Below are 26,814 nucleotides of genomic sequence, written 5' to 3'. Positions count from 1 at the left end.
GTACTCCTGATATAGTTTTTTTTTAACCCTTATCAGTTTAATAATGTATGGAGGAAGTGTTTGACCATAATACTCCTTTTTCAAAATTGGGGTTTGGTGTTTTATTATTCTTGCCAGTGTACTATGAAACAGTGTAATATATGATGGTGCGACTTCTGCTTCTAGGTTTATTTCTTCCATTATTTCTTTGTTGACTTACTCTGTGTTGAATTTTTCAAATATAAATTTGGTTTCTTGAGGGTATTTCAAGGGATTTTTTTTTGGTATCTATTGTGAATCGTTATATGGTTCGAGCCTAAGTCGGGAGTAAGCTTAATTCTTTGGATGTTATGCTTTATATTTCTTGTGCACAATAAACCATGTCAAGTGTAGAATCTGGATTGTTTTGAATAGACAGATGAGGGGTTCAGAGCTGAAGTGGACCCATTCCATTCAGCCTAATTTTGAGATGAATGGCTTAGAAGTTGTTTATCACCAATTAATTCAAAAGTGACTTCTTTATTTATTATTATTCGTATGTACGCATATGCTTACATTCTAACCTCTTAAAATCTAAAGAAGTCACATTTGAATTAATGGGTGATAAACAACTTCTAAGCCATTCATCTCAAAATTAGGCTGAATGGACTTGGTTCACTTCAGCTCTGAACCCCCCATATGTTTCAAGAACATGAGAATTTGAAGCTACGATATGAGACACAAACTTTATCCTACAATATATCAAAATGTGCCTTGTCAACAACACAGAAGCAAATGCAATATCGCTGTTTAAAAATGTTTAAATTTCTGTTGAATAAAAAACCCTATTGTATGGGAGATTGCATTATATCAACTCAATGTGAAGTTGCAATATTTTAATTATAGAAATAGGGAATGGACTGAGCACCTCTCAAAGTCTTGATGGCAATACCCGTATGAAAGTGCCTACTCTGAATCAAAATTCTAGAAAAAGACAGCATCTGGTCGCACGTTCGGTTTTCTCTTTCACATTTTTCTGCCATATTTACTGAATAGGGAATGCTCAGCCCATTCACTATTTCTTTGATTTTAATAACTAACTTTGACACTTTAGTAGTTTTTCTGTTACCAAACCACCAATGTTATGCACAAAACAGAGAAAAAACCCAAATTATGTCGAAAAACTAATACAATAATAACACAATATACATTTTCACTTGTATTTGATAGTCGTCGCTTTTCCAAGGAACGTTAAATGATGAAGACAACCGAAAGGCACAAATAGAATCTAAGAGAAAATGCGTTTCCACTGTTTTGTCCAGAACAGAACAGAAAACTGTTATTCAACAGTTTTTCTGTATTGACAGTACGTTTGCAGCGCCATCTCATTGTCGTATGTTTTCACTGGCCAAAATATAGTCGGTTTTTAGTACTAGAGATATGAGGGCATTTCCTATCTTTCTACTCTATAATAATCATTGCCCTATTTCTTCATAACGGACGTTGTCAAGAAGGTAATTGCATAGTATTCTGTGCTTGAACGTTATACGTAGCTTTTACTAAACCAATCAAAATTGTATAGCTTACTTGACAATGAACGCTCGTTTACATAGTTTAAAAAATATAAAAACTTGAAAAGCTTAATAAATGTATGCCATATACAAAAAATAGATGGCGAAGTATCAATAATATTCTGATTATAGTCTAAAATCTGAAGAGATATTCCTCCGATGATATCTTGCTTTAGAATTAGATACGGAAGACATTGATCCTGCATCAGAATCGTCAACTGACCGTCAAGATGCAGTTGTGTGACGGAGCACGTGCTCTAAATTGATGCATTCCAAAATCGCTGCTCCTACTGAACTCCTTCTAGTCATCATAGGTGACACCACCATCCATTTATTCAACGTTGGATCATACTGTTCAACAGAATTTAAACTAGATGATCCATCATTGCCTCCAATGGCGTAAATATGGGATCCGATTGAAACGACCTCATGTGTGGACCTAGAAACATGAACATTTTCTAGAACATTATACTTATACAGATGTAGCAGCAAACATTGTTATACGCTCCCATTGATTTTGTAGGTAGGTACATTTTTTTATTCCGAAAAAATTACCACGTTTCGGAGAAAGTATATTGAGACCTGTATGCCTCAAAACGAAGATAAAGCTCTTAAAAGTGTGAGCATAGAACTTCTATGAAAAAAAAGCGATTTGAGAAATTGATCTTCGTTTCACTAAACGAAGATTGAGCTCTCATTTTTCAAAAACGCCCTGTACCTCGAGAACGAATCAAGATGTCTTCTGATATCTAATTATTTTGAAAAAAGAGATTGGGGTCCTTAAAGATTTTTTCTTCAAGTCTTATAGTCACAGATGCTCTCCGTGAGCATCGAATTTGGGACATCATGTACATTTGGAATTTCTGAGTACTCAACTCTCTACTCTCTACAGTTTCGACTTTTAATCTTAAGAAAGACTAGGTATAGAAAAAGTTTCTTCCGCTATGGAGACTTCATGGACGTAATAAAGGAAAACGCTTTGTTATCTAATCATACCTTCGGATGTGCATTGCTGTTATGGGTTCCCAAGCATTTCTTTTGATGTTGAACCTTTCACCGCTTGACATACACATTGTCCCATCGGTACCTGAAAATTTAAACTTATTATCTTGATCATAATCGATTCGATCAGTCAAAATTTAAACCTCAGTTTAATGCGCAAACTAACCTCCTATACAGTACAAATGTCCATCAAATGCAGCGACACCACAGCTACTTCTCCGTGACGTCATAGAAGGCACAGGACTCCAGGAGCCTTCCCTAGGATCGAATCTGGAACAATACAAATGTCTAAGAAGATAACTGACTTGTGAGCTAGATCAAAAAATCAAACAAATAATGTCATTAAAAAAATAAACAAAATTCAGCATAGGTACGATGAAGCCACTACTATTGAAATTAGATTAAAGAAACATATTTCGTTAGGTACACTATATATCAAGCGTTATTATAAGAAATAATTCATTAAATAAACGGACTGTTGACTTGTTCAAGTTCTTTCGTTTTTTTATTGAGATGGAATATGAAGCTTGAGCGATTGCGAAAGTTTCGTAAACTTGCTCTCAAACTATGTCAATATGATTTTTCAACGCATAACTTTCTTTATTCCTTCGCTTTGAAACATCGCACATTTGTTCGCTTTGATATTTTTGTTTACGCTTCTAGTTTGTTTTCAACAACGCATTTTGAAACAGAAAGTTGGAGCTTACACCGCGCATCAAAGGGTCTATGTAAACAGCTTTTCTATACTATTGACGGTAATACCTTGGGCGGCGGCTCCGCACGCGCAATATTTCATTATGAAACGCTAGTTAAGATATCATATTTCTTTCGAAAAAGAAAGTGAACAGAAAATCAGCGAACCTCACTATGAAACCTGAAATCGAGAAAAAATAATAATTAATAATCAGAATCAAAAATTCTTCAACATGTAACCAAAACCTACACGATGAAGAAAACTGAAAACAACACTACAATTCTCTACGGCTCACGACGTTATCACTTATTACGTCCCAATCCATATCGAAATGATCGTGCCTAAATTCGTATTTCTTTAACCATCATATCCCGAAGTATGTACTATTCTGTAAAGAGCAGATAAGGGTAACATATATATGCGATCGCGAACTTTTTTATAGAACACAGACAGGTTTTTTGTATAAATCATTGAAACAAAGTAATTATGAACAAAAAATCCACTTACCTCTCTACTGATGCTTGGTAATTGGCTGAATCGAAACCCCCAAGGGCGTAAACACAGTTTTCTGTGGAAATAAATGTAATCAGATACTTGAACGGTGAGTTTTAATGGCCATAATTCCTTAGAATTTTTAAAACAAATAGAAAACTCGGACGTATAATATATGAAGAAGATATTTTCAGAGATCCGTATTATGTGTAAATTATTATTATTACATATAGATCAGAGTTGAAACAAAGCCTATACACTCACAACAAACATGAATTTGAATATTCGATATGAACAAAAACAAAATAATTTTAGAAATAAAAGATAAATACAATTGAAAAACTGAGAAAAAATAAGAAAAATGAGTTTTATGTTCAGTAAAAGTCCCTCGGTTTTCGAGAGAGGTATTTGACGGTTTAGAAAATTCAAAACATTATATGTACCTTTTGCCACTTTTTTGGTGGCAAGATTTCAAATGAAAGAATTTATTTTGGATAGTATTCCAGGATAGGAATTTTTTATAAGCTTGATCTTACGTGGTGTTCAAAAAAAAAAATGGTTACCCGAGTGCCAAAGTAAGGAATAACATGCCTGTTTGATTGAGATTGCGAAATGGTATTCCCAACATTTAATAATAATGAATAAATAAATAAATTGCTATTACAATGAGTCAAACCCTAGTTGCGAGTTTTGGTTAATCTCACCCACTACAGCTACACGACAATAGCGTCTTCTGGTATTCATGGCAGGGCAACTGCACCAGATTCCAGTCAAGGGATCAAACCTTTCCATGGAACTTAGACAAGACGCTCCATCGTATCCCCCGCATACATAGATGAGGCCATCGAAGGAGCATATACCTGAAATCAGTCCTTATTACTATTGTGAATGTGTTTGTTAGTTTGTCCTTATGCAGGTCTGGTACCGGTTATCTTGGGATATCCCATGAGATTAAAGTTAAAGGCAAATAGCATCAGCTAAACGAAGAAATAATTCTAGAACTATTTCCTTCGCTTGAACTTTCTAAGTCGCGGCCAATTGGAATTACTTAGTTCCATTGCGTTTTTATTCGTTAAGAAGAAATGGCAAGGAAATGGCGGGATAGGAGGAAAAGTATTTGTTCTCTTCATTTCTCGCCTGGTTTTGTTTATACATCTTAGTTCCATTCCTTGATTTGCTACCTATAAAAATGGTTTCCCGAACCTGTATAACTCTTGATTTTGATGGACCTATTTTGGAAGATATTTTACAAAGTTGTCACAATCTGGACAGCGATTAGTTTCATTCGTCAAATTATCAGTTTAGGTGGTGTGTTTATTTCACGCAAGTTATATCAGATATGTATGAAGACCCTTCTCAAAAGACACGTATCAGCCTATGCCATAATCCCATTATAAATATATGGTAGTTTATCAAGTTGAATACTCAACAATAGAAAGTCAAAAAGAAGATACAGATATTGCAATTTGACAAAACGGGTCTCGCAACTGGCCGTTGTAGGGATATCTCTGTAAAATATGAAAAAATTCAAGCTGCAGTTCATGCTGACTTTTCGAATATGGGTGCCACGGATTTCACAATGTTGTCTGAAGCTTTCTATAACAAGAAAACAAAGGAAACCGAAAACATGATGCATAAGAAGTTCAGTCGAATGTACCTCACCAACGCTCAACGTATTACATTATCAGATAGTGAAATTGCTGTGAAGAATATTCCTGCAGTGTGCTTTTTACTACTATTTGAATTATATAGTTGATAACAAAAAATTTTTATTTTTTTTAATTCCGATTCTATATTGAAGCGTGCTTTCTCAGTTTTTTTAAACTATAATTTATTCTTATACTTATATCATTCATTGACAAAAAAGGATGACAAAAAGTCTGATTGCTTATATGTTTCATCATCATTCTTGAATATGACACAAATATAGTCTTGTTATACTATTCGAACACTACTAAAGAAAATGATTTATTACCAATTCAGAATCACCAAAAATTATTCACAATTCTCTTGACAATGCAACTAACTTCGGTCACCTGTTTTTTTGACACATTGACGTTTTCGTTAGTTAGAGTAAATCACCATAGGTACCGATAACTGGAATGAAAGGTGTAACAATTTTTGTGTTCTTGTAAAAGTTTTTTTTTTGGTTATGGGACTTTTTTTCTTAGAATCTCCCCTCTTCCTTCGTATCTCCAATTAAGGAACTGGAACTGGAATTTATTCACAGGAATAAACCCCATGGTGCTTTCAGCTGCTGGTAATAAGGTCAAAGAAGAGTACTTACCAAGACAAGATCTTTTTGTTCCCATAGGTGTGATTGGAAACCAAGTTTTCGTAAGGGGATTATAGCACTCAGCTGTAGCAATATCAGATGCACCATCATAGCTGAAATGGACGAATCGGAAATTAAGGTTTGAAGAACATGCAATATTCCTGCAAGTGCCTTCATGAGTATTTCCCAAGAATATATACTATTCAATAACGCTGGCCTCTTGAAAAAAAAAGTGACAATTTTTCAACATCACTTCATTTGATGTGTATACAGGATGTTTCACGCAAAGTGTCCAATAGAGGTATCTGGAGAACCGAATTAAATTTTTTGCTGAAATCCTGTAGAGAGTTTAGATCATAATGAAATCCTGGGATCTACTCAACTGAAATATTCTCATCACAGCTGAATCAGAATAGTAATGTTGTGCATTCTATAGAGCAGAAGGTGTTCTACCTTCAGCTCTAGTGATGCAAAGCTTTTCTAAAGTGTCGCAAATGGCCTTTTAAGAAAGAGAGTAGAGTAATCTGGGGGTGTTAAAAATAGAGCAAAGCCCCCCTCAGACCTTTCTCTTGTCGACGCTCCTGACCAGCTCCGATGTCCACGTATAGTACCCCAAGTCTGCGGTGCGCTAATTGACCGAAGCAGGAGCCCCACTCTCAGTGTTTTCAGGAGCGGAAAACTACTCATTTTCTTATCATTCTTTTTGTTCTCGTTGTTGAATTGACTTCTCATTAACCTCGATTATTGTAGTACCCCTCTATCAGTTCATCTCATTTAAGCAATTCTTTTTGAAGTCTTCTCAAAATTATTAATTAATCCGTTTCCATGTCCTTTTCATGATTTCATTATGTATGAAATGAGTCCACGTGCGAAACTATAAAAAGTCTACAAAAATATTGATGATTCTCATTTTTTATTGCTCATTTCACAGTTTTTCTCGAGTCACCTCAATCGTGAATGAATATTTTATTATATTTCACACCTCAACTAGATTTTCAGACCTTTCTAGATTTTCTAGCATGGAAATGGGTATGTAGTACCAGAATAATTGAAACCTTCTCATGTCTTTCTCATCTATAATGAATACTGCATGTCTTCCCATGATTATCTCTTTCATTTTAATCAGTTCATTTCATTACTCAGCCTGCTCAATTACATATGACTGATTACTGTTGCCGAGTTTCACACTAATGAATCCTCATGTTCTCCAGGGTGGACCCTGGATTTAGAAGTTTTCCTCCAGAACACGATGTGAACTTCTCAAATATGGTTCAACGGTCAGTGGTAAGCCATGATACTGGTTGACAGTCTCTCGTACTGGTTTCCCCCTGGAAGGTCTGCTCTGGTAATCGTATACACTTTCAATTAGTGTGATCTACTCATTATACTTTGTACTCTCATTGATATATTCTCATATTCATCATGCTCGATATACATGTTAGTTTTCAAGCCTTCTGCTCTTCTCGAAACCAACGATTAGTGATTTCCCTCATTAGTACTCTCGTTTTGTACATCTCATAATTTATCAATTGTATCTTCTATTTTTCTGATGGACGTTCTAATCGTGCTTACCTCTAAGCAGTCCGTCTCTGTGAATGTTGATAAATTTTTGCACTATTCGAGACCAACGTTATTCATATTAATTATAATATTCTTGCTCTTCTCATATTAATTATAATATTCTTGCTCTTCTCATTTAAAGTATAATATTCTTGCTCTGCTCATATTTGAATTATAATTATTGCGCGACTCACATTATTAATGACTAGACTTAGACAATTTAGTTTCACCTCTTGTCCTATTTCACTATTACAACTCGGCCTTCTCCTTAAAATTCATTAATCTAACCTTCTGTATTTCTGATCAAATAAAGAGGCTCTCGCAATCAATTTTCATCGATTGCTCTGTCACTGTAAACGTTGTGTTAATTTTGAATTTATTGAACTTTCTCAAAGCCTAAGTCTGACCTTAAGTGACTTTTCATTTGAACTACTCTGGATTATCTCTGTTTTTAGTTGAATAATGTCTCTCTGAGTCTATAGATGTTGTTAATATTTGTTTTATTACTGTATAAGCTTCATGCATGTGAGATTTTCATTTTATGATTGTGAACGATATACAATAAATATATAAATAATACAATAAATGTTTTTACAATACCATCTCCAATTCAATTATCTGGTAATACAGTCCACTACTCTCTTTTACAAAATCATAACACCCCCGATTTAGAACAGGGAGTATAAGAGGGGAATTGATCTAGGTATTCTAAGTTTTCCAAAACCTGCTCAGCAAAGTCGGGAGTAATGTTCTTCATAGCTCTAACTACCTGAAACTCCCGAGAAAATGCCTCGTGAGTGGTACCCATTAAAATGCTCTTGAGTTCTAGCCGTGACACTTCTAAAAGTTCTACCCATATAAAAGGCTCCGCAAATACAATCAAGTTGGTAAATGCCAAATCTATCTAGCGGATGTACCGGATCTTAACTTTTAGAAAGATGTGATATCAAAGTTTCACACATTTCAAAGGAAATTCGGATGTTGAATTGGCACCCCATTTCACTTCTAAATAAGATAGGAGGAACTTAAAAACTTACCCTCCAACAACATACAAAAGTCTCCTCAAGCTCGTTACACCTGTTCTGGAACGTCTCCACAGCATAGGTGCTATAGCACTCCATGTATTAGTTTTCGGGTTGTAAACTTCACATTCTGCGTGAATGGCAAACAAGGAACTACCACCTGCAAAGACCAAGATATAAGAATTATTACAATTATGACAATTATCGTAAGGCGTTGTACAAAATGTATTCGAATTCAGCACATACTGAGTGTTCGTAAAAAAGTGTTTAAAAGTATGCAAAGTCGAGCTGTGAATTGTTTTGAAATTACATATTGAATTTAGATAGAAATGATGAGAACCATCTTGGAAAATGTAATCCGTAAGTGTATTTGCTTCATAACTCACATAAGTATTGAAATTTATTCTTCAACATTGAAAATGTACTATAATATCATAAGAGATGTTCGAAATGGAGTTCTTCCTTCTCGACGCATTTCCTAGCGCTTAAAATCAGATTATATTGCCCTTCTTATCATATCGGGATTTTGTTTAACTTCTGCACAGGCTTCTTCTATCCTCTGCCGCAAATGCTCCCGCGAAGTCAGAAGTGTCTGTCACTTTTTCACGCACACTCAGTAGGAACGAGGGTTTAAAATGAAAAAAAGTTGAACAGAATTTTAAAAATTTTAAAATCTCGACCGAAGACAATGAATAATATCACCAAAGGAATAAAAACAGGACCGCATTGCGAATAAATGACATAAAACATTAATTCGTCCGGTTCCTTCATTGTTGTTTCATGAAAGGAAATGAAAAGATTAAGGTTTTTCGGAAAAATAAATTTTAATATTATGTGTGTTATGAAGCAAATACACTTACGGATTACATTTTTCAAGAGGGTTCACATCATTTATATTTAAATTCAATATGTAATTTCGAATGAATTCACAGCACGACTTTGCATACTTTAAAACACTTTATTACGAACACTCAGTATGTGCTGAGGGTTTAAAATGAAGAAGAAATGAACAGAATTTGAAATAATTCAGGCAAAGGACAATAAATATTATCACCGAAGGAATAAAAATATGACCGCATTTCGAAAAAATGACATAAGACATAAAATATTAATTCGTCCGGTTCCTATTCCCTTGTGACAAGTGTGCCATGCAAAGTGAAAATTGAATTCCTTAGAATAAATTATGTAGTTTTTCATGGCGATAACGAAATTTCTGTAAGGGATGTAAAAAATCAGTGGCGGCTCGAGCATATTTATCGTGGGTCGGCAGATATATATATATATATATATATATATATATTTTTTTAAATATTTTCTATACCTATGTAATATGCAGGTTTCCACATTACCATGGGGTACTGCACTCGGTGCGTTAGTTTTTCATAGTGGAGTTTCGCCAAAATTTTTGTTTCTGTTTCAATAATCTCTGAAGATAATCCGGAAAATGAAAAATGATTGAGAAAGAACTATTTTAGCCCTGCATACCACTTGAAAAATCAACATAATTTCGGAACAAATATGAAAATAAGAACCGAAAATATATATAACAAATAAAAATACTCTAAAAATGCTTATCCATAAAATAAAATTGGAAAAACAAACAAAAGTGCATTCTAACGAAATTGAGAATTGCGAGAAATTAACATCACCTCGAGCGCAAACGATAGAATCGAGATATCACGAACGATCATTCTTCGAGTTACCGAAGATAGGCATTCTAGGGTCGGCAGGGTCGCTGCCTGCCGGACCTATATGTCCTACACCGTGCGAAGTATTGAGCCAATAATATCAACTTTCATCATAGTTTTGGTTCTTAAAAAATTGTCGGAATTTGATTAGTATTATATATTCAGCACTCACGTTTATAAAAATTAACGAATACGATAAAAATTCGTTTTAAATAACAGCGTTCTCTTATAATTTGTTATGTAAAACTGAAACTATCGAATATTGGCGGAAAAAACATCAAATAAGAGGCTTATCTAATTTTAATTGTTATCCGAATGAAATTCCAACAAAAATTATTCAAGTTTGAAGCAATTTGACTCATTGATATTAGCGCTCCTTCGATATGTTTACAATGCAGATTCGGCATGCCGTACCTGAATGAACAGAACGAACGGTCGGTCACTCGGTCGCTAGAGAAGGCATCTGCGGCGCTGTCTTCATAGCTCGATTGGAGATGAGCGTATTTTGTCTACAGACCGAGTAGGGAGTATAATTGAAACAGCGTATTTCGAAGAAGTTCCATATTCCATTGATATCAGATATCATATACCTAATATTTTGATAAAATTTATTGAGAGCTATGTTATATGTTTGGAGAATTTCTAATACATTATTATTTTACACAAGTGAGAATTCACATTTTTGCTGCTCGCGAAAGTTTGAGTCGGCACTGCCGACCTGCCGTCCCTAACGGGCCGCCACTGTAAAAAATATAGATTTTGGGGCTTGAGTGAAAAATCATGGTATTCTGAGTACTGCCCTGAAAATACTGATATTTCATGAACCTTTGGAGGAGCTTTCTGAAATGAACAAACCCATAAAATTTGATCGAAATCGGACCTTGCTTTCCAGACTTATGGCTATCGCAAATATAGGTCAATATTCATGGATCACCCCGTATCTCCGAAACTAATAGCCTTAGGATACAAAATATGCAAGTTTTCTGAAAGGCTTACATGACCTGCATTCACCATTGGACTATGGCCAACGACTCATGAAACACCCTGCAGATCATAATTTCATACAAAAATGATATTTCGAATTCTCATGACTGAATTATTGATTGAAAACAACGTCAATTCATCTCCGATCAAGCTTCAAGAAACCGAGGTTAATTATTTCCAAATTTTTTTAAAGTTGATTTCTCATATTCCGCATCAACTTCAACACCCAGTATATTCGAACATCTTTAATTGAGGAAGCCAATCTTCTTGCATTTATAAATATGTACTAAGTGGCCGTGAAAGGAAAAATGCCCACAGTGACACGTAACGAATGGCTCCGAAATTGGGACTGATTATGTTCATTTGTGCCCCTATACATTAATTTCTTGCCTCACCTAATAGTTCTACTGACCTAGACAAGTATTCTTTTATTACCACTTGATTCGATCGATTGAATCAATTGAACAAGGGCGCATTCAAGGCAATTGAGTATTAATTTTTTTAGGTCATGTTTTTGAAACTTCATATGGATACTGAATACGCTATCCTAACGGAAAAAACATAACGTTGTTGGTCGGCTGGCTGGTTTTCATGTTTACTGAATACCCAACCCAATTTTTGAAATTTCAGCTTCATAAACTATGAAATGCACTATCATTGGATCCACGTTTTCGGCAGTTTTTTGTGAAAAATCGTTTATATCTGCGAAAGTATCAGGAAAAAGGATACCGAAGTACCAGACAAAAATACTTGGATGGGGATAGAGAAGCAAAAAAAGTTATAAGAATTAGGGTGACCCATTGGTTTTCTTCTTTGGCAAAAAGTTTGAAGACGTTATATCAGTTGTAGATTTCAAAAAAATTAACCCGAAGATGAAATGCATATTTTGCAGTGGTTGGGATGATTACAAGAATGTTAAATTCTGCAACAAAAATCATCTTGCATCAACGAAAGTCAAAATAATTGAAAGTTTCAAGGCAAGAGGAACTTCAGCTTTAAACAAAAATTCCACTGTTTATTTTTCATACTTTGATATAAAAATTATAATATATAACATCTATATTTATTGATCCCTTAGGAGATTTACAATGTATAGGACAAGTTGAATGAAAAATAGAAATTAGTATAGGGATGGTGGTGAAAAAGGTCGAAATATTCAGTAATCGAACCTTCAAACTAGCCTACGTTTCGGAAATTATATTTCCATCATCAGGGCACTGAAAATGAGTATACAAAATTTTAAAAGTCTCTCCCTTCACGACAGTTTGACAAAAGTACAAAATAATACAGAGATAATAAATAGTTCTCAAAAATTGATCTAAGAATGACGAAAATCTTAAAAATTACAAATCGCATAAAATTACAAAAAGTTATAAAAATAAAGCCACTAGAGTCAAAACCAAAAAGCACAGTACAGAAGAGAAGGAGAAGGAGAAGAAAAAAAAAAGTTCTTCATGTTGTCGGACAAACATTAAGGATCTATATATATACAAGCCAGTCAGAGTCATCAGACTATGCTTTTTGAAAACTCCTCGGCAAGTATCTGTTTTCTTCATTCCATAGATTGTTCGAATGCACATTTATATACAGGAGGAAAAGAAGAGGGCCCAGAATGCTATCCTGTGGCACCCCAGTCTGAGCCTGAGCACCCTCACAAACATAGGTAACGCCATCCCTCTCGATCACTGTTATCTGAATTCTTTTCTCCAAATATGACTTTATTAGTTTCAGTTGATTGTCTCTTACTCCGTATGCCTCTAGTTTTCCCAACAATATTGCATGATCAATAGAATCGAAGGCTTTGGAAAAGAAAGGGCCACCAAAGAAACTACATGCAATGGTGGGCGAGCAGTTTGAAACTGATACATCGAATACTGATGGTAAGTCTTCCTAGATATCTGCAATGCATTACTCATTTATCATATGAGGGGTTCAGAGTTGAAGTGAACCAAGTCCATTCAGCGGATTCAGCCTAATTTTGAGATGAATGGCTTAGAAGTTGTTTATCACCAATTAATTCAAAAGTGACTTCTTCATTTATTATTATTCTTATGTAAGCATATCTGCATATGCTTACATTCTAACCTTTTAAAATCTAAAGAAGCCACACCCAAGTCTTTTCCCAGAAGTGATAGAAAGATCCGAAAACTGAAAACAACAATCAACTCCTTGCGATGCAAAATATATGGTATATCGAATATTTGTTCATATAGATTTCTGACGAAAATTGTACAAATTCAACAAATTCTATTGAGTAAAAAAAAATTATTGCATGGAAATAACAACTTTCATATAAAATAGTTCAATATGTACTATTGTATCCTTTATTCAAAGCTGTATTATTTGTATACAGGTGTTTTCAAAGGTGAGAATTTCGAAAAAATCATTCTCACCAGTTTTACCTGTCAAAAAAAACCTCACCTTTAAATATACCCTGTAAAATCTTCAATTCTGCCGTATTTTTTTTTAAATTTCGAATAAAAATATAGCAAATCTAACAAAGTATTTCATTAATATTAATTGATTAAAAACAATGTTTACATGAAAAAAACATCCTGATCACAAAACAAAGCCCTGGTTTTGTTTTGTCGCTCAGGATGTTTTTTTCTAGTCTTGACTAAATCTATATTCGAATCCAATATAAGGAATAAAATTCGAAATTCGCGCCCTTCAATTGTAAAACAGAAAACTGTAATTTAACAGTTTGACAGAACGATTTCAGCGCCATCTAATTTCTCAGTGCGTGAAACACTAAACCAGAATGTTTTCAGTTTTTGGTTTTTAGTACTAGAGATATAGGGGCGTTTCCTATCTTCCTAACTCTATAAACTTTGGTTACTGTGTCCTTACGCCACCTTAGGCACAGCACCCAACAGTGAATGGTGGCCCGCACCTGTATCGTACTAGAAAATTTCCCTAGCCCGGGATCGAACTCAGTACCTCGCGGTAACAATATACTAAGCCGACGCTCTACCACCAAGCTACGCACGCTAATAAAAAATTCGGAAACTATTCAAACAAAATAGTAAATACCTAAGATTTGATATGAATATTGTGAGTTATCACTCACTCTGTGTAAAACCTACCTATAGCGAATAAGTACGGCTCAGCTCCTTTCGGTTTTCTTTCTACCGTTCTCTTATTGGATAAGGCGCAACGTCGTTCTGGTGCCAGATGGTATCTCATTGCTTCTAGAAGTAATTCCCTACATTCGTTGTTTTCTCTGATAAGACCCTCGTTATCTACTCGTGTCATGAGAAATTCTCTATTAACAAGTGGCAGTCTGACGTGAACCATGAGCTGGAAAAGGTGGAAAAATGTATTTCTTTGTTAATTGACACAGGTCTATTCACTTACCTTCGCAATGTATTTACTTCTTTCTGTGAGGTCATGTTTTACCCAATTCAGAGCGGCGATGAATACATCTTCTTCTGAAGAAATGTTAAGATGACTGTTGGATATCAATTCCTCGACCTGAAAATGAATAAGTACAAATGAGGAAATCCAGAATTTTGTCCACGAAGAAAAAGAATAGGTTGTCCCGTATAAGGTGGGAAAAATTTTAATGTGGGATAGAGAACACTTCATTGAAAGTCTTGGTTCTGGCTGGCGAATGAACCCGTAACACCCGTAGCGCGTTTAAGATTGGGTTCCCCGGGTTTTTTCGTTCAATTCACTTCGGTATCTAAATTAATTCTTATTATTGTATTCATTGCCTAAAGCATTATCACTTTTTGATTAACTTACTCACTTCTTGAAAAGGCAGTAATAAAAACTCCTCCGTACCCACAACTTGCTGAAAATTCTGTAAAGCGAAAACATGGGACTTCATATGTAGTTCTTTACATGAATGAGTATCTGGAACAGAAATAATCGATATAATACTCTAATTAGAACCATGTATTTACAACAATAACTTATCTACACTGGAAATTATTTCAACGCTAACGGCTCAAATCCGGCTTTGTATCGCTGACTGCATGAACAATTCTACTGGTATAAATACAGGGTGATTCCTTGGAGGAGGTGTTAATTCAACTCATAGAGCTTGTTGATTTTCGGTTTTCAATAAATGTAGCTCAAACTACAGCAATGAGTCATGCTAAAAGCTCCTCCAAGATTCACGTCTAATTTGGAATGACCCTGTATACAGGGTCACTAACAATATTGTTTCATAGCTACAAGCGACGGTGACGTACTTAGGATCGTTTTTAGCAATATTATTAATTTAACTCTGCTACAGTCATATAATTCCCAATATAGTTAAGTTAGTTTGTTCAATGAGTATTAGGAAGTGGAAGAAAGTTTGTGTTCATTTATAAGCAATAAAAAATATATTCATCCTAGATGCTGAGTGTTCGAAAATTTTGGATGACTTGAAAACTGAAAAAAAAGTGCATTCTCAATCACTATTTGTTTGAGAAAAGACTTCTTGAATTGAATAAATTGCTTTTTGATTTTATGTATTTTATAAGTTGCGATTTTGTTGACTGAAATAATTTTATAGGTACCAATATATTTCGGTTCAACAAATTGGCGTAACATTCGAAAAGTACAAGAGCAATTGGCTCTAATATAAATAGAATGAAAGGGAATGTTGAGAAACAAAATGAGATACCACAAAGAGTGATAAGCAAAGAAAATTTCCTTACATCAGGAATAATCAATTTACTGGACAACAACAAAAGGAATTTCCATGAAAAAATTAAAGATGCAGGAAAAAGATATAAAAGAAATGAGAATAACACAATAAACGGAAAATGGAACAATATCATAGAAAAGTTAGAGAAAAAGTAGAACAGATAATATACGTAAAGAAGATTCAAAAAAAGAAATGGAAATTTATATACGAAAAAAATAAATTCAGTTCTAAAAATTAAAAATATTAAACTTCCAAAATCTTCAATTAAGAATAATAATCTCAAGTAGTTCAATGAGTGTGTGATTTTTGTTGATATGTAAGTTAGGAAGACGAATTATTTAGAGTAGTATCGAAGATACTTATTATCTGGAACTTGAACCTTCTGCAGTCACTTTTTTACGTGAATTCCACTGACGAGCTCAAAAAATTCTTTCCTATTCTAGATTTCGAATTATTAGGCAACCTTTTTTTTTAATTCGAACTAATATTGAATTTGTTATTTTTGATTTAGAAAAAATCGTTTGTCAATGAATTATACGTATGGAAGTGCCCGTTGAAGGTTCAATTTTCAGATCTGTAACTTCAAAGACAAAAAACTTATGAGAACTTTTCGAAATAGTCAAATCTTCAATTTTTGCTCATTTTAGCGCTGGACAGAAATACTCAAACATAAGCTTTGAATTTCTATTTATTATTTCAAGAATTCGTTGAAGAGATTATCAGTATAGTATTGTATAAGCAATAGGTATTATCGTTTTGCTTGATTCTCAGCAGATTTCATATCGCATTTTCAGTGAACGAATGTGAAATTCGAAAAATTTACATTAACCTCACCGACTAACCTGCGAAGCTCCTGATCCCCAAGCAATTCGTTGGATGTAATTGCTTCAGTAAAAATTTGCAACAAGCTTCTCTGACATCCTGCATCTGCAGAGCACTGCTAGCCGGTAGGAGCACTTGAACATTATCTGGTGTAATGTTTATTTTCCCAGTATAAGCGTAATCTAACAATAATCCTACGGCAGTGGCATCTAAGTCGTGTATCTGGATTTCAGGCAGCGATTGTTCTTTCATGTCACCTGAAAAATTGTTAGGATATTTCAATTTAAATTAAACTGTTAGTCAAATAAACTTCTTTAATTATAATTCTTACACAACTGAAAAAACTATCAAGGAAAGTTGTTGACGTGAAATAATCGATGATGGAAAATTTATTGGACCATGTCCATATTTTGGAGATAATAAATTCTACAATATAACAAGGCAACCAATAGATATTACAAAATTATTCTCATGAGCAAACATTGAACTTTTGTTTTACAAAGTCGCTACATGAAAGAGTATATTATTATTAATATATCATAATTTTTTGTATGGTTGTTTGTCACAAAAAATTATTCGAGGTTATAATTATGATGCTACAAGAAGTGGAAGTAATTCAATACGTTAATTAGACAAGGATATGTTTTTTTTTAACTGAAATCATTCAACATATTGTATTGCTGACATTCAAAAGAATATATACCGGACGGCCCAACCAAGACACTGCGCTCTTTTTGAGGGAGATATTTTGAAAATCTTTTCTTGTGTTGTGTGTAGGGTGTTCAAAAGCAAAGTTGAAAACTATTGCATCAGGGTGTTCGAAAACAAAGATATAGACCAAAGTTTCACTTTTTTAAATGTAACACCCTGTATTTGACCTCAAAAGTGGAATGGCAAGCTCAAATTATGATGAGTTTCTACAGATCACTTTATATCTTAAAAGCACCCTTTACGAGATATTGGCGAAAAATTTAAAATATGGAGTTTTTTGAAATATGAATTAATGAAGAAACTAGTTACGCCAGCGATACAGACAGTATTTGTTTGGGTAAACAAGTTGGCTACTCCTACACATAAAAAAAATTTCAACTCTTTAATATACAGATCATAATTAATTCTCAAACATCAACAACAAATATTCGTCAAAAACGTTCTTATTTCAAATGGCACACCCGGTATTTATGTATCCCGTTGAACGCGAAAATTAATTGCGAAACTATCTTCATAAGGTTTTAGTACCTGATAGTTTCTCAGCAGTTTTTTACGATTATTTGTAGTTGATGTTTGAGAATTAATTATGATCACTGTGTATATTCCAGAGTGGAAATTTTTATTCATGTGTAGGAGTAGCCAACTTGTCTACTCGAAAAAATACTGTCTGTATCGCTGGCGTAACAAGTTGCTTCATTAATTGCTATTTAAAAAAACTCCATATTTTCAATTTTTCGCCATTATCTCGTAAAGAATGCTTCTAAAGTATAAAGTGATGTGAAAAAACTCATCATAATTTGAGCTTGCCATTTCATTTTGGAGGTCAAATATAGGGTGTTACATTCGGAATGTAATTTTGGTCTATATCTTTCTTTTCGAACACCCTCTAGATATGACAATAATTTTAAATTGTGCCTGTGAACACCCTACATACACCATAAGAAAAGACTCTGAAAATATCTTTATTTACTCAAAATGAGCGCTACGTCTGGGGTGGGCCAAACGGTATATTCAACATATTGAACTGCCTACTCTCTACTCTTTGAATTGTAGCTAAATTGTCAAGAAAGTCGTAGGAATTTAGTATTGAAATGAAGTTTACTTACCATTGAACATTGCAAAAAAATATGAACTAACTGAGGCCAGCACCACTTTGTGTGCTCTAAATTTTTCTACACCTATCCTAAGAGTTATATCACAGAGCTATAAAAAAATATCTCATTACTAAAAATAAACAGTCAGGTATTATACTATTGATGGTATATGATGAATCTTGCAAATATTAATCTAATGCAAGAAGAAAATGAATAAGGAAGATTATGAAATTTAAATTGCTGTGGATAAAACACAATATTATAACCAATTAAAAGAATGTGCATTCTCAATGATGTTTTTTCTGCAATTTCAGAAGTGAAATTTGGCAAGTTCCACCCTATGTTTTATAAATTATAAATAGAGATTTGACTACATTGAAATTGTAAAAATTGTATGCCGAAAAACCAAATATATTAAATTTTACTCATTTTCTTCCGGTCTTTCCAAATTTGTAAATAAAATTTTGAAATATTGGCAGACAATATTGTTACTACTCAAGACATAATAAATCATAAATTTTTTCGAGGCCAATCCTGAATATAATGTGTACTTAATGAAGTACTTCTAACAAATTTTAATTCATTTAAGCCCTGAATGAATTGAAATTTGTGAGGTTAGAGCTTAAATGAATTGAAATTTTTGAAGTTAGAAGGACCTTATTTACTTGACATCATGATTGAGCTTTACCCTGGTGAAATCCACGACAGTCCGAATAATAATAAGCGTATAAGCTAAATATTATGAAAATGTGTAAGGCGGTCAATTCATTCATTCATTGCTGTATCCCGTTACCGGAAATAAATCTACAAAAAGAAGAAGAAAAAAAAAAAAATTGGTCAATAAGTTACGATCAATTGAAAAAATCTGAGAAACTCACTGTATAACCCTATATCCTAGTAATAAAGAAATATAGATCCATAAAATATGGGTTGTGTAGAAGCACTTTGGTGTCCTCTATCTACGTTTACTATAAGCGCATTTCCCAATGAAGTTTTCAATGTGTTTAGGCCGTATACCTTAGGAATCTATAGTATGATGGAATATTGATTATCCGGCTTGATTTCCTTGATAATTAGGTTTTAGTAGAAAACAACTTTATGTGTATGTTCACATCATATATCGTCTAGTGGTCATAAAATTTTCACGATGTTTAATATAGAATGTCCTAGTCGGGGCATATTCTCAATATTCGTGTTTTATAGTTCTCTCGACCCCGTTCTTCGCTTAGAAAATAGTATATCATGAACTTTTACTGGGCGTTTCAAAGAAAGCTAAGACTCGACTTGAAGAGAATTCTGAGAATTTCAAATTTATGCTAGATATAACGACTTTGCTAGAGGATAACTCGATAAGCTTCAATTCTTGAATATTCCAATGGGGCTCTGGCCACCAAAAAGCCCAGATATGAACATCAAGCCTCTATGGTATACATGAAAATGATCTCTTAGACGCCACATGCATACTGAACATCTAATTCCTCAAGAAACTATTCACAATTTGATCGATAGTATAACCAGACTAGTAGAAACAATCGGCCTAGAGCATGCGCTACTATATTTAACTTCTCATCTTTTAGTTCAGGACTAATTATTGTTTTGAACTTTTTCATCTTCCTTCCTATTGTTATTGTTCATTTATTGTGTTCTGTATTCATCTCTAAAGCACCGAGTGGGAAGAGCAAGGGGAGAAATCAAATGATTCAGAAAAATAATCTATTCGTCCAAACCGCTGCGTCTCGCTGGACGCCAAGGAAACCAAACGAAAGTTTGGCATAAATTGCTTTTGAAATTAGAAATCGACTGGTGCCAAAATTTTCCTCAATAATTCTTCGTACAAGAATTATTGACCAGTTACATTCCTTATTTGGCACACTGTATGAGGAGTGGCAAAAATGAGGAAACCTTTAATTCTATAGAATTTGTTTGTGTGTGTGTGTGTGCAGGTATATTCCGATAATAATGATAAAAGCCAAAACCACGTCCCACATTAAATAGCTCAGGAAATGATCGGTATTGATCAAAATATTGAGAGGTCATTCTTGGAGTAATAGAAACTGAATTACTGTATTACATCATAAGTAATTAGCGCTGCTGCCCCCGTAACAATTTAACTACCTAATTCTTGGACGGGTGATGATGAGGTCATTGCTATCGCAAAATAACTGAACATATCACATAATTTTATCGCCGTTTTATTGGATTGGGATTCACGAATTCGAATCCGTTAGAGTTAGGAGTTTAGAAATTCGCTATTTCATGTCGATATATCTAAGTATACAGGTTTTCCAGTTTCAACATTTACTCAAATTTTGGCATATATAAAAGAAATTTGGTTTAGCTATAAAGGTACATACAGGGTCAGGGTGACAATTTGAAAACTTGCCAGTCCAATTATGACACGACAAGGATGATTTAAGAGAGAATGCCGGAACAGGTCAATTTCTATTCGTAGGGGGACATATTTTGAGCGGAATTGAAAGCTGAAATCTCCTCAACCCTAGGTGTAGGAGCTATAACTCATGAATTCTCAATAGGGAATAGGGGCTGGTCTATACCTCAATTGAAAGATCACTTGACCCTTTACATGCATACTATGGTTTGCAAATTTTTATTGAGTCTTTGAAGTAGTTACAGTGGCTGACAATTTGAAAACTTGCAAGACCAATTATGTCTCCACAAGGATGTTTTCAGAGAAAATGCCGTAACAGGTCAATTTTTGTTCGGTGGGGGACCCTGTAATGGTAATATAAGATAATGCAAATGATCTTTCATAACGGTTGAAAAATGATCTGATGATATTATTGAATGAATTAAATGAAACTGAATCTAAATATTACCTAACAACATAGACGTACGCTCAATAACAGGTAATCATTCAAAAGTTCTAACTAATGAGGTAAACGCCAACTGTCAATAGACATGAAATGAAAAACTTCTTTCTTTCCACTAAATGAAAAGCAAAAACGATAAAACTGAAACATTTCGAAGAAATAATCGAATAAATTCAATATGCAGAAAAAACATAAGAATATCAATTAAATAAACTCAAAATTTCGGTGAGCATCGAGCCATGCATATGCTCACCAGAATAAGACCAAAGAAATGATTTAAGTAATGAATAGGTTATACTTACTTGTCCGTGTTGACGCATGCGTTGAATATTATTTAAGGCATGATTGCTATGATCGGCAGTGTTAAGGCAGTAGCCCTTTTGGGTGAAAAAGGGCGAATCACATTGTTCGTTTGTAGGAGTTTGGGTGGAAGCCTCGAAAACAACGCTCTGTGATTGAGCCTCTGATTCGCCAGAACCGTGTTCGTTGTCAGAACTCATTATCTGGCAAAAAATAGCACGAATTAGAAATTCCTCAACAAGTTAAAAATAAATTTACAAAATAAAAGTGCATATTTTCAAATTATTTGAGTAAAAAGTTGGTGGGTAAATTCCAAGTTTTCTCAGTTTTATATATTCGTTATTGACTAATGGAGGCAAAGTTTAGGGACAAATTCAACCTAAGGTTCAAGAATTCATAATGATGCTCTTGTCTGATGACGAAGAAAAAACAATATATACCTAATACAAATTTATATCTAGATACTATTGTATAAAATTAGAGTGTTATTCTCGAATATCTAACCATTTCGAATTTTGTGGGTTATTTTTAATTTATCCAAATATAAGGGTCTAAGGGTGAACTTTGGACTGGCGCAACCGTTTGTCACTGTTTGAAATTTGAACAATGAACAAAGAGAACTGATTTCAATCGAATTCTTACAGTATTTTTCGTGATATTTGATAATTATTTTCATTTGAGCTTTTTTTAGATATATTTATATGCACGTGCTATGTTTTGCTGTTAGCAGTTCATTTCTAACCTACACCAATTCGCTTACGCAAATCAATCATGGACTGTTGAGACACACAAAGACAAGAATTTAAAACAGATTATATTATTTTCACAATTTGAGTTTCAAACCACGACACCTGTTTCGTTATCATAATAGCATCTTCAGGTGGGTGAAGGGAAACTGCAGTTAACTTTGTGAAAATCATTTTATCTGTGTTGACCTCAATTATGGATTTTCATCAAGTATTCGGCCACATAATTCAATACTACAAAGACTAGAGCCCCAACAAACACAATATGCAGCAACCATTGAACTAAAGTTCAATGGCAGCAACTGACAGTTATATAGATACTGCATAAGAAGTGCAACACAGAAATTATTGTACTGAAACAGCACAGTTTCTGTATTGATAATACTGCATTCTAAAAATCCAGTAATTGATATACAGTTACTGTACAGTTTCTGTATTGATAATAATGCATTAAAAAATGCAGTATTTGATATATAGTGACTGCACAGTTCTGCATTTCAAAAATGCAATATTTGAAATACAGTTACTGTATAGTTTCTGTATTGATATTTCTGCAATTTGAAAAGGCAGTTTTTGATATACAATGACTGCACAGTTTCTGTATTGATACTTCTGCTATCAAAAAATGCAGTGTTTGATATACAGTCATTGTAAAGTTTATGTATTGATAATTCTGAATATTGAAAATTTAGTATTTGATATACAGTGAATGCAAGGACTGCACCGTTCTGCATTTCGAAAATGCAATATTTGAAATACAGTTACTGTTTAGTTTCTGTATTAATATTCCTGCATTTTAAAAATGAAGTTTTTGATAAACAGTGAATGCGCAGTTTCTGTATTGATATTTCTTCATTTTAAAAATGCAGTTTTTGATATACAGTTACTGCACAGTTTCTGTATTGATAATACTGCATTCAAAATATGCAGTTTTTGATATACAGTTACTGTACAGTTGATGTAATTCTGCATTTTGAAAATGCAGTTTTTGATATACAATTACTGTACAGTTGCTGTATTGATAATTCTGCATTATGAAAATGAAGGTGATTGAACCTTGAAGCTACTGCTCGAGAAGTCGAAAGACTTTTACTTCCTAAGGCTTCTTACAAAGCTCAAAAAAGAGACGAATGTTCGATCACAGTCAAGCAAACATCATGACCTCCCCTTTTCCTTGCGTAGGAGAAAGGACTAAGATGAAACCAAACATTTGCACCCATATTAAGTTTTCCCTCATAGCATGATTCATCTGGTTGAAATCCTTATATGATAGGAACCCTTTGTAGGAGTTCAAATCAAGCGGAATGGAAAGAAGCCCTAGTTTTGCCTTATTGATTATCTTTTACACGATCTGACCTTGAGAGTAAGTTCGTGAAAGTTTACAAGAGCGACGACCTCAAGGGGTTACCTAAAATCCAGGACAATTCAATTCAATATGTAGCCCAAAATATTATACGATAGTAATAATGATTTCTGTTTAACTTTCACATTTTTTTCATGTCATTCTTATATTCTTCTCTTATTTCTTCGAATAATAAATTTTGTTTCGCAATTTTCACACAAATTAGTGAAAAAGGAATCTGATCATTTAATGAAATAATTCACATAGTTCAAAAATAGGATGTCAAAAGGTACTTATTTTTTTATAATTTTTCGTCAAACAAAAATTCGAATGATAATAAGTAAAAGAGCAGCATCGTATCGAGCGAAGAATAGCGATGATATTAGTGTGTCGTTTGTGAGCCACATTCCTTTATTTTCATTTTACTGTTTTGTTTGGAAACAAAAAACGATGAACAAATACGTTTTATTTTCAAATCGCCATTCAAAACAAGGATCGATGACGTCATATCTCAAATTTGGGACATGCTGTCCGTGAAGTTAGCCTTCACTTTTTCGAAAATGAAGATAATTTTTTTGCATTCGTAAGTAACTCGTTGGTAACTATATGTTACACAAAATTTTTCGTATTTTACCTCTAAGAGAGTGGTAGAAAAACACCTTGTTTCGCTTTGTGCTAACTTCACCGTCACACACTGTTCGATTTCTCGCTAAAAATAGAGTACAGTTGGAAAGTCCATCGTTAGTAACTATTTGTAACTCAAAAATTTCCGTTTGTAATCTTACCTATAATGGTAAAATGACAGCCTCAACATGCGAAGTTGGCACCCACTTTTTCGAAGAAGAAGAAGAATATTTTCTATTCGTTAGTAACTTGTAAGTTACCCTTTGTAACACCAAAATTGTCGTTTGTACCTCAAGGATAGTGGTAGAAAGATACCGCATTCTGCTGGGTGCTATAACGACATCAAATATCAATTGAATATAATCCATCTCGGAAATACTGAATTTTCCAGATTGACCGGAGAGCTTCAGTCAATATGAATTGGATGTGGAATATGTATCGATACAAATACAAATATACTCCGAGCACAAAAATCAGGCCCTAAAAGGAAATTTTCATGAAAAAAACTGAAAACAAAACAGAAATGTGTGTCACAGATACCTATGTATATACAAGGGCGGTCCTAGACTGATTTTCTGGGGGGGGGTTTAGTAATTGAAAGAACAATTGAAATTTCAAATTAAGCCTGTAGGTATCTCCAGGTAGCATTTTTTTTTCTTAAAATTGTACAAGGAAATCCCCTATTCATTTCATTATAATATTGTTTTTTCTTAGTTTTTTCATAGGAAGAAATCAAAAAATCAAATTCTTACAAATAATAATTTTTGTGTTACAAATAAATTGTTACTAACGATAGACTTTCCAACTTTACTTCATTTCTCGCAAAAAATAGAACAGTGGGTGCCCGCGAGGTGGCAAACAGAAAAATGTGGTGTTTTTCTACCACTATCTTTGAGGTACAAACGAAAATTTTGGTGCAACAAAAAATTACTAAGGGGATACTAACGAATACAAAAAAATTATTTTTATTTTCGAAAAAGTGGGTGCTAACTTTGAATTTTGGGGGTGGCATTATCCTCTTATATGTGAGGTTACGAACATTTGGCGTTACAAATGGTTACTAACGAAGTGCTATTGGAAGCAATAAAATTAAGAATTTTCGGAAATGTCGGTGCTAACTTCGTATTTCGAGGGTGTCATTTTACTGTTATAGGTTGAGTTACAAACAAAAATTTTTGTGTTAAAAATAAATATTTACTAACGATAGACTTTCCAAATGTATTTTATTTCTCGCGAAAAATAGAACACTGGGTATCTGTGAAGTTAGCACTCAGGAGAATGTGGTGTATTTCTGCCACTATCGCTGAGGTACAGACGAAAATTTTGATGTAACAAATAGTTACTAACGAGTTACTAACGAATGCAAAAAAATTATCTTCATTTTGGAACAAGTGGTGGCTCACTCACTTCACGAAGCAATTTAATACACTAATCGAACTATCCGAGCATATTGACAACATACAAAATTTTTTGATTTACTGAACATATTCAAAATTTGAGCCTCGCACTGTATTAAACTTATTTTGGTGTAGCTTCTTGTAAGGCAAAGATTTTTTGTCTTAGTAAATAATCGAGATGCGCTAATTAAAACGTATGGCTCATAAATGTACATATAAAGAAAATTTATTCGAGTAAACTTTGCTCTGTAATAAAAAAAAATTACGTCCGGTTGGCAATGGAATTTTCAGATTTGATCTTTGGTATCTGAAATACCGACTAATAACAAAATTGCATAGGCTACCTGACGATTTTTTTTGAAGGAATTTAGTTTGAATAAACTAAATTCCTCTTTGAATTTTGAAAAAATGGTGAAGTAAACATTTGTTTTTCTTCGAAAAAATATGATTAACTCCACACATAGCTTGAATTACAAAAATAATTAATTCATCATCGTCACAATAGAATCTGAAAAAAAATGTATAAGTATGTTACATACCCACAAAAAATTCGCTCACAACTTTTCTCGTATATTCTCATAAAAAAGTAGAAATATCAACAAGTGATGCAGATTTGGCGAAACGGTGTAGCTCGAACTCTCAATAGAGATCGTTAACACTTATTCTTCGCGCGCTAATTGAATAAATTGAACCCGTGCGCTTTCCTGGCCAACCAATATAAAATACGGGCGTTGTGCGAAGTGTTCGCGAGCCAAGTAAAGGTATAATAATAATGACGTATGTTACGGATCACAGAATTTCTGTCACAGAGATAAAATTCGTTGTTTTTCATTTATAGGTCAACGCTCCCGTTTGAAGGATTGCCAACCTGAACCGCTTGCGATACGGAACCAACTGCTTGTCACGAGGGGTTGTAGAGGGTGGCAGCGTCGAGTGTACTCTGATATTGATTTTCCCGGATCAACGAAGAAACATTACCGACTTTTTTCTGTTGTTTTATCTGAATTAAAATTGTTCGAAACTGGAGAGATGTAAACACTTCACGAATTATCAACTGAA

At 33.8% G+C, this 26,814-nt stretch overlaps 1 protein-coding gene across 1 annotated transcript; it reads right to left on the bottom strand.

The window, feature by feature from the left end:
- Positions 1-582: 582 nt before the first annotated feature.
- Positions 583-26,814, bottom strand: LOC123320862 (kelch-like protein 17). The gene is made up of 14 exons (XM_044908319.1): positions 26,295-26,814; positions 21,649-21,849; positions 18,528-18,624; positions 16,731-16,967; positions 14,998-15,104; positions 14,604-14,720; positions 14,333-14,546; positions 8,590-8,734; positions 6,005-6,105; positions 4,422-4,577; positions 3,733-3,793; positions 2,698-2,801; positions 2,526-2,616; positions 583-1,968 (listed from the first exon to the last, which is right to left on the bottom strand). Exons 2-14 carry the CDS (start codon positions 21,844-21,846, stop codon positions 1,755-1,757), a joined length of 1,842 nt encoding a protein of 613 aa, XP_044764254.1. The 5' UTR covers positions 21,847-21,849; positions 26,295-26,814; the 3' UTR covers positions 583-1,754.

Source organism: Coccinella septempunctata, chromosome 9, assembly GCF_907165205.1.
Source record: "Coccinella septempunctata chromosome 9, icCocSept1.1, whole genome shotgun sequence".
In the NCBI taxonomy this organism is placed as follows: Eukaryota; Metazoa; Arthropoda; class Insecta; order Coleoptera; family Coccinellidae; genus Coccinella; species Coccinella septempunctata.
This window is presented reverse-complemented; position numbering and strand designations above follow the sequence as displayed.

Bases quoted from the DNA above. Each gene is read 5' to 3' on its own strand.
- LOC123320862 (XM_044908319.1), bottom strand. From the start codon at position 21,846: ATGAGTTCTGACAACGAACACGGTTCTGGCGAATCAGAGGCTCAATCA. The intron at 14,547-14,603 runs GTAAGTGAATAG...CACCTTTTCCAG, and splicing joins GAAGTAAATACATTGCGAAG to CTCATGGTTCACGTCAGACT. The intron at 1,969-2,525 runs GTATGATTAGAT...TCATGTTTCTAG, and splicing joins ACAGCAATGCACATCCGAAG to GTCCACACATGAGGTCGTTT.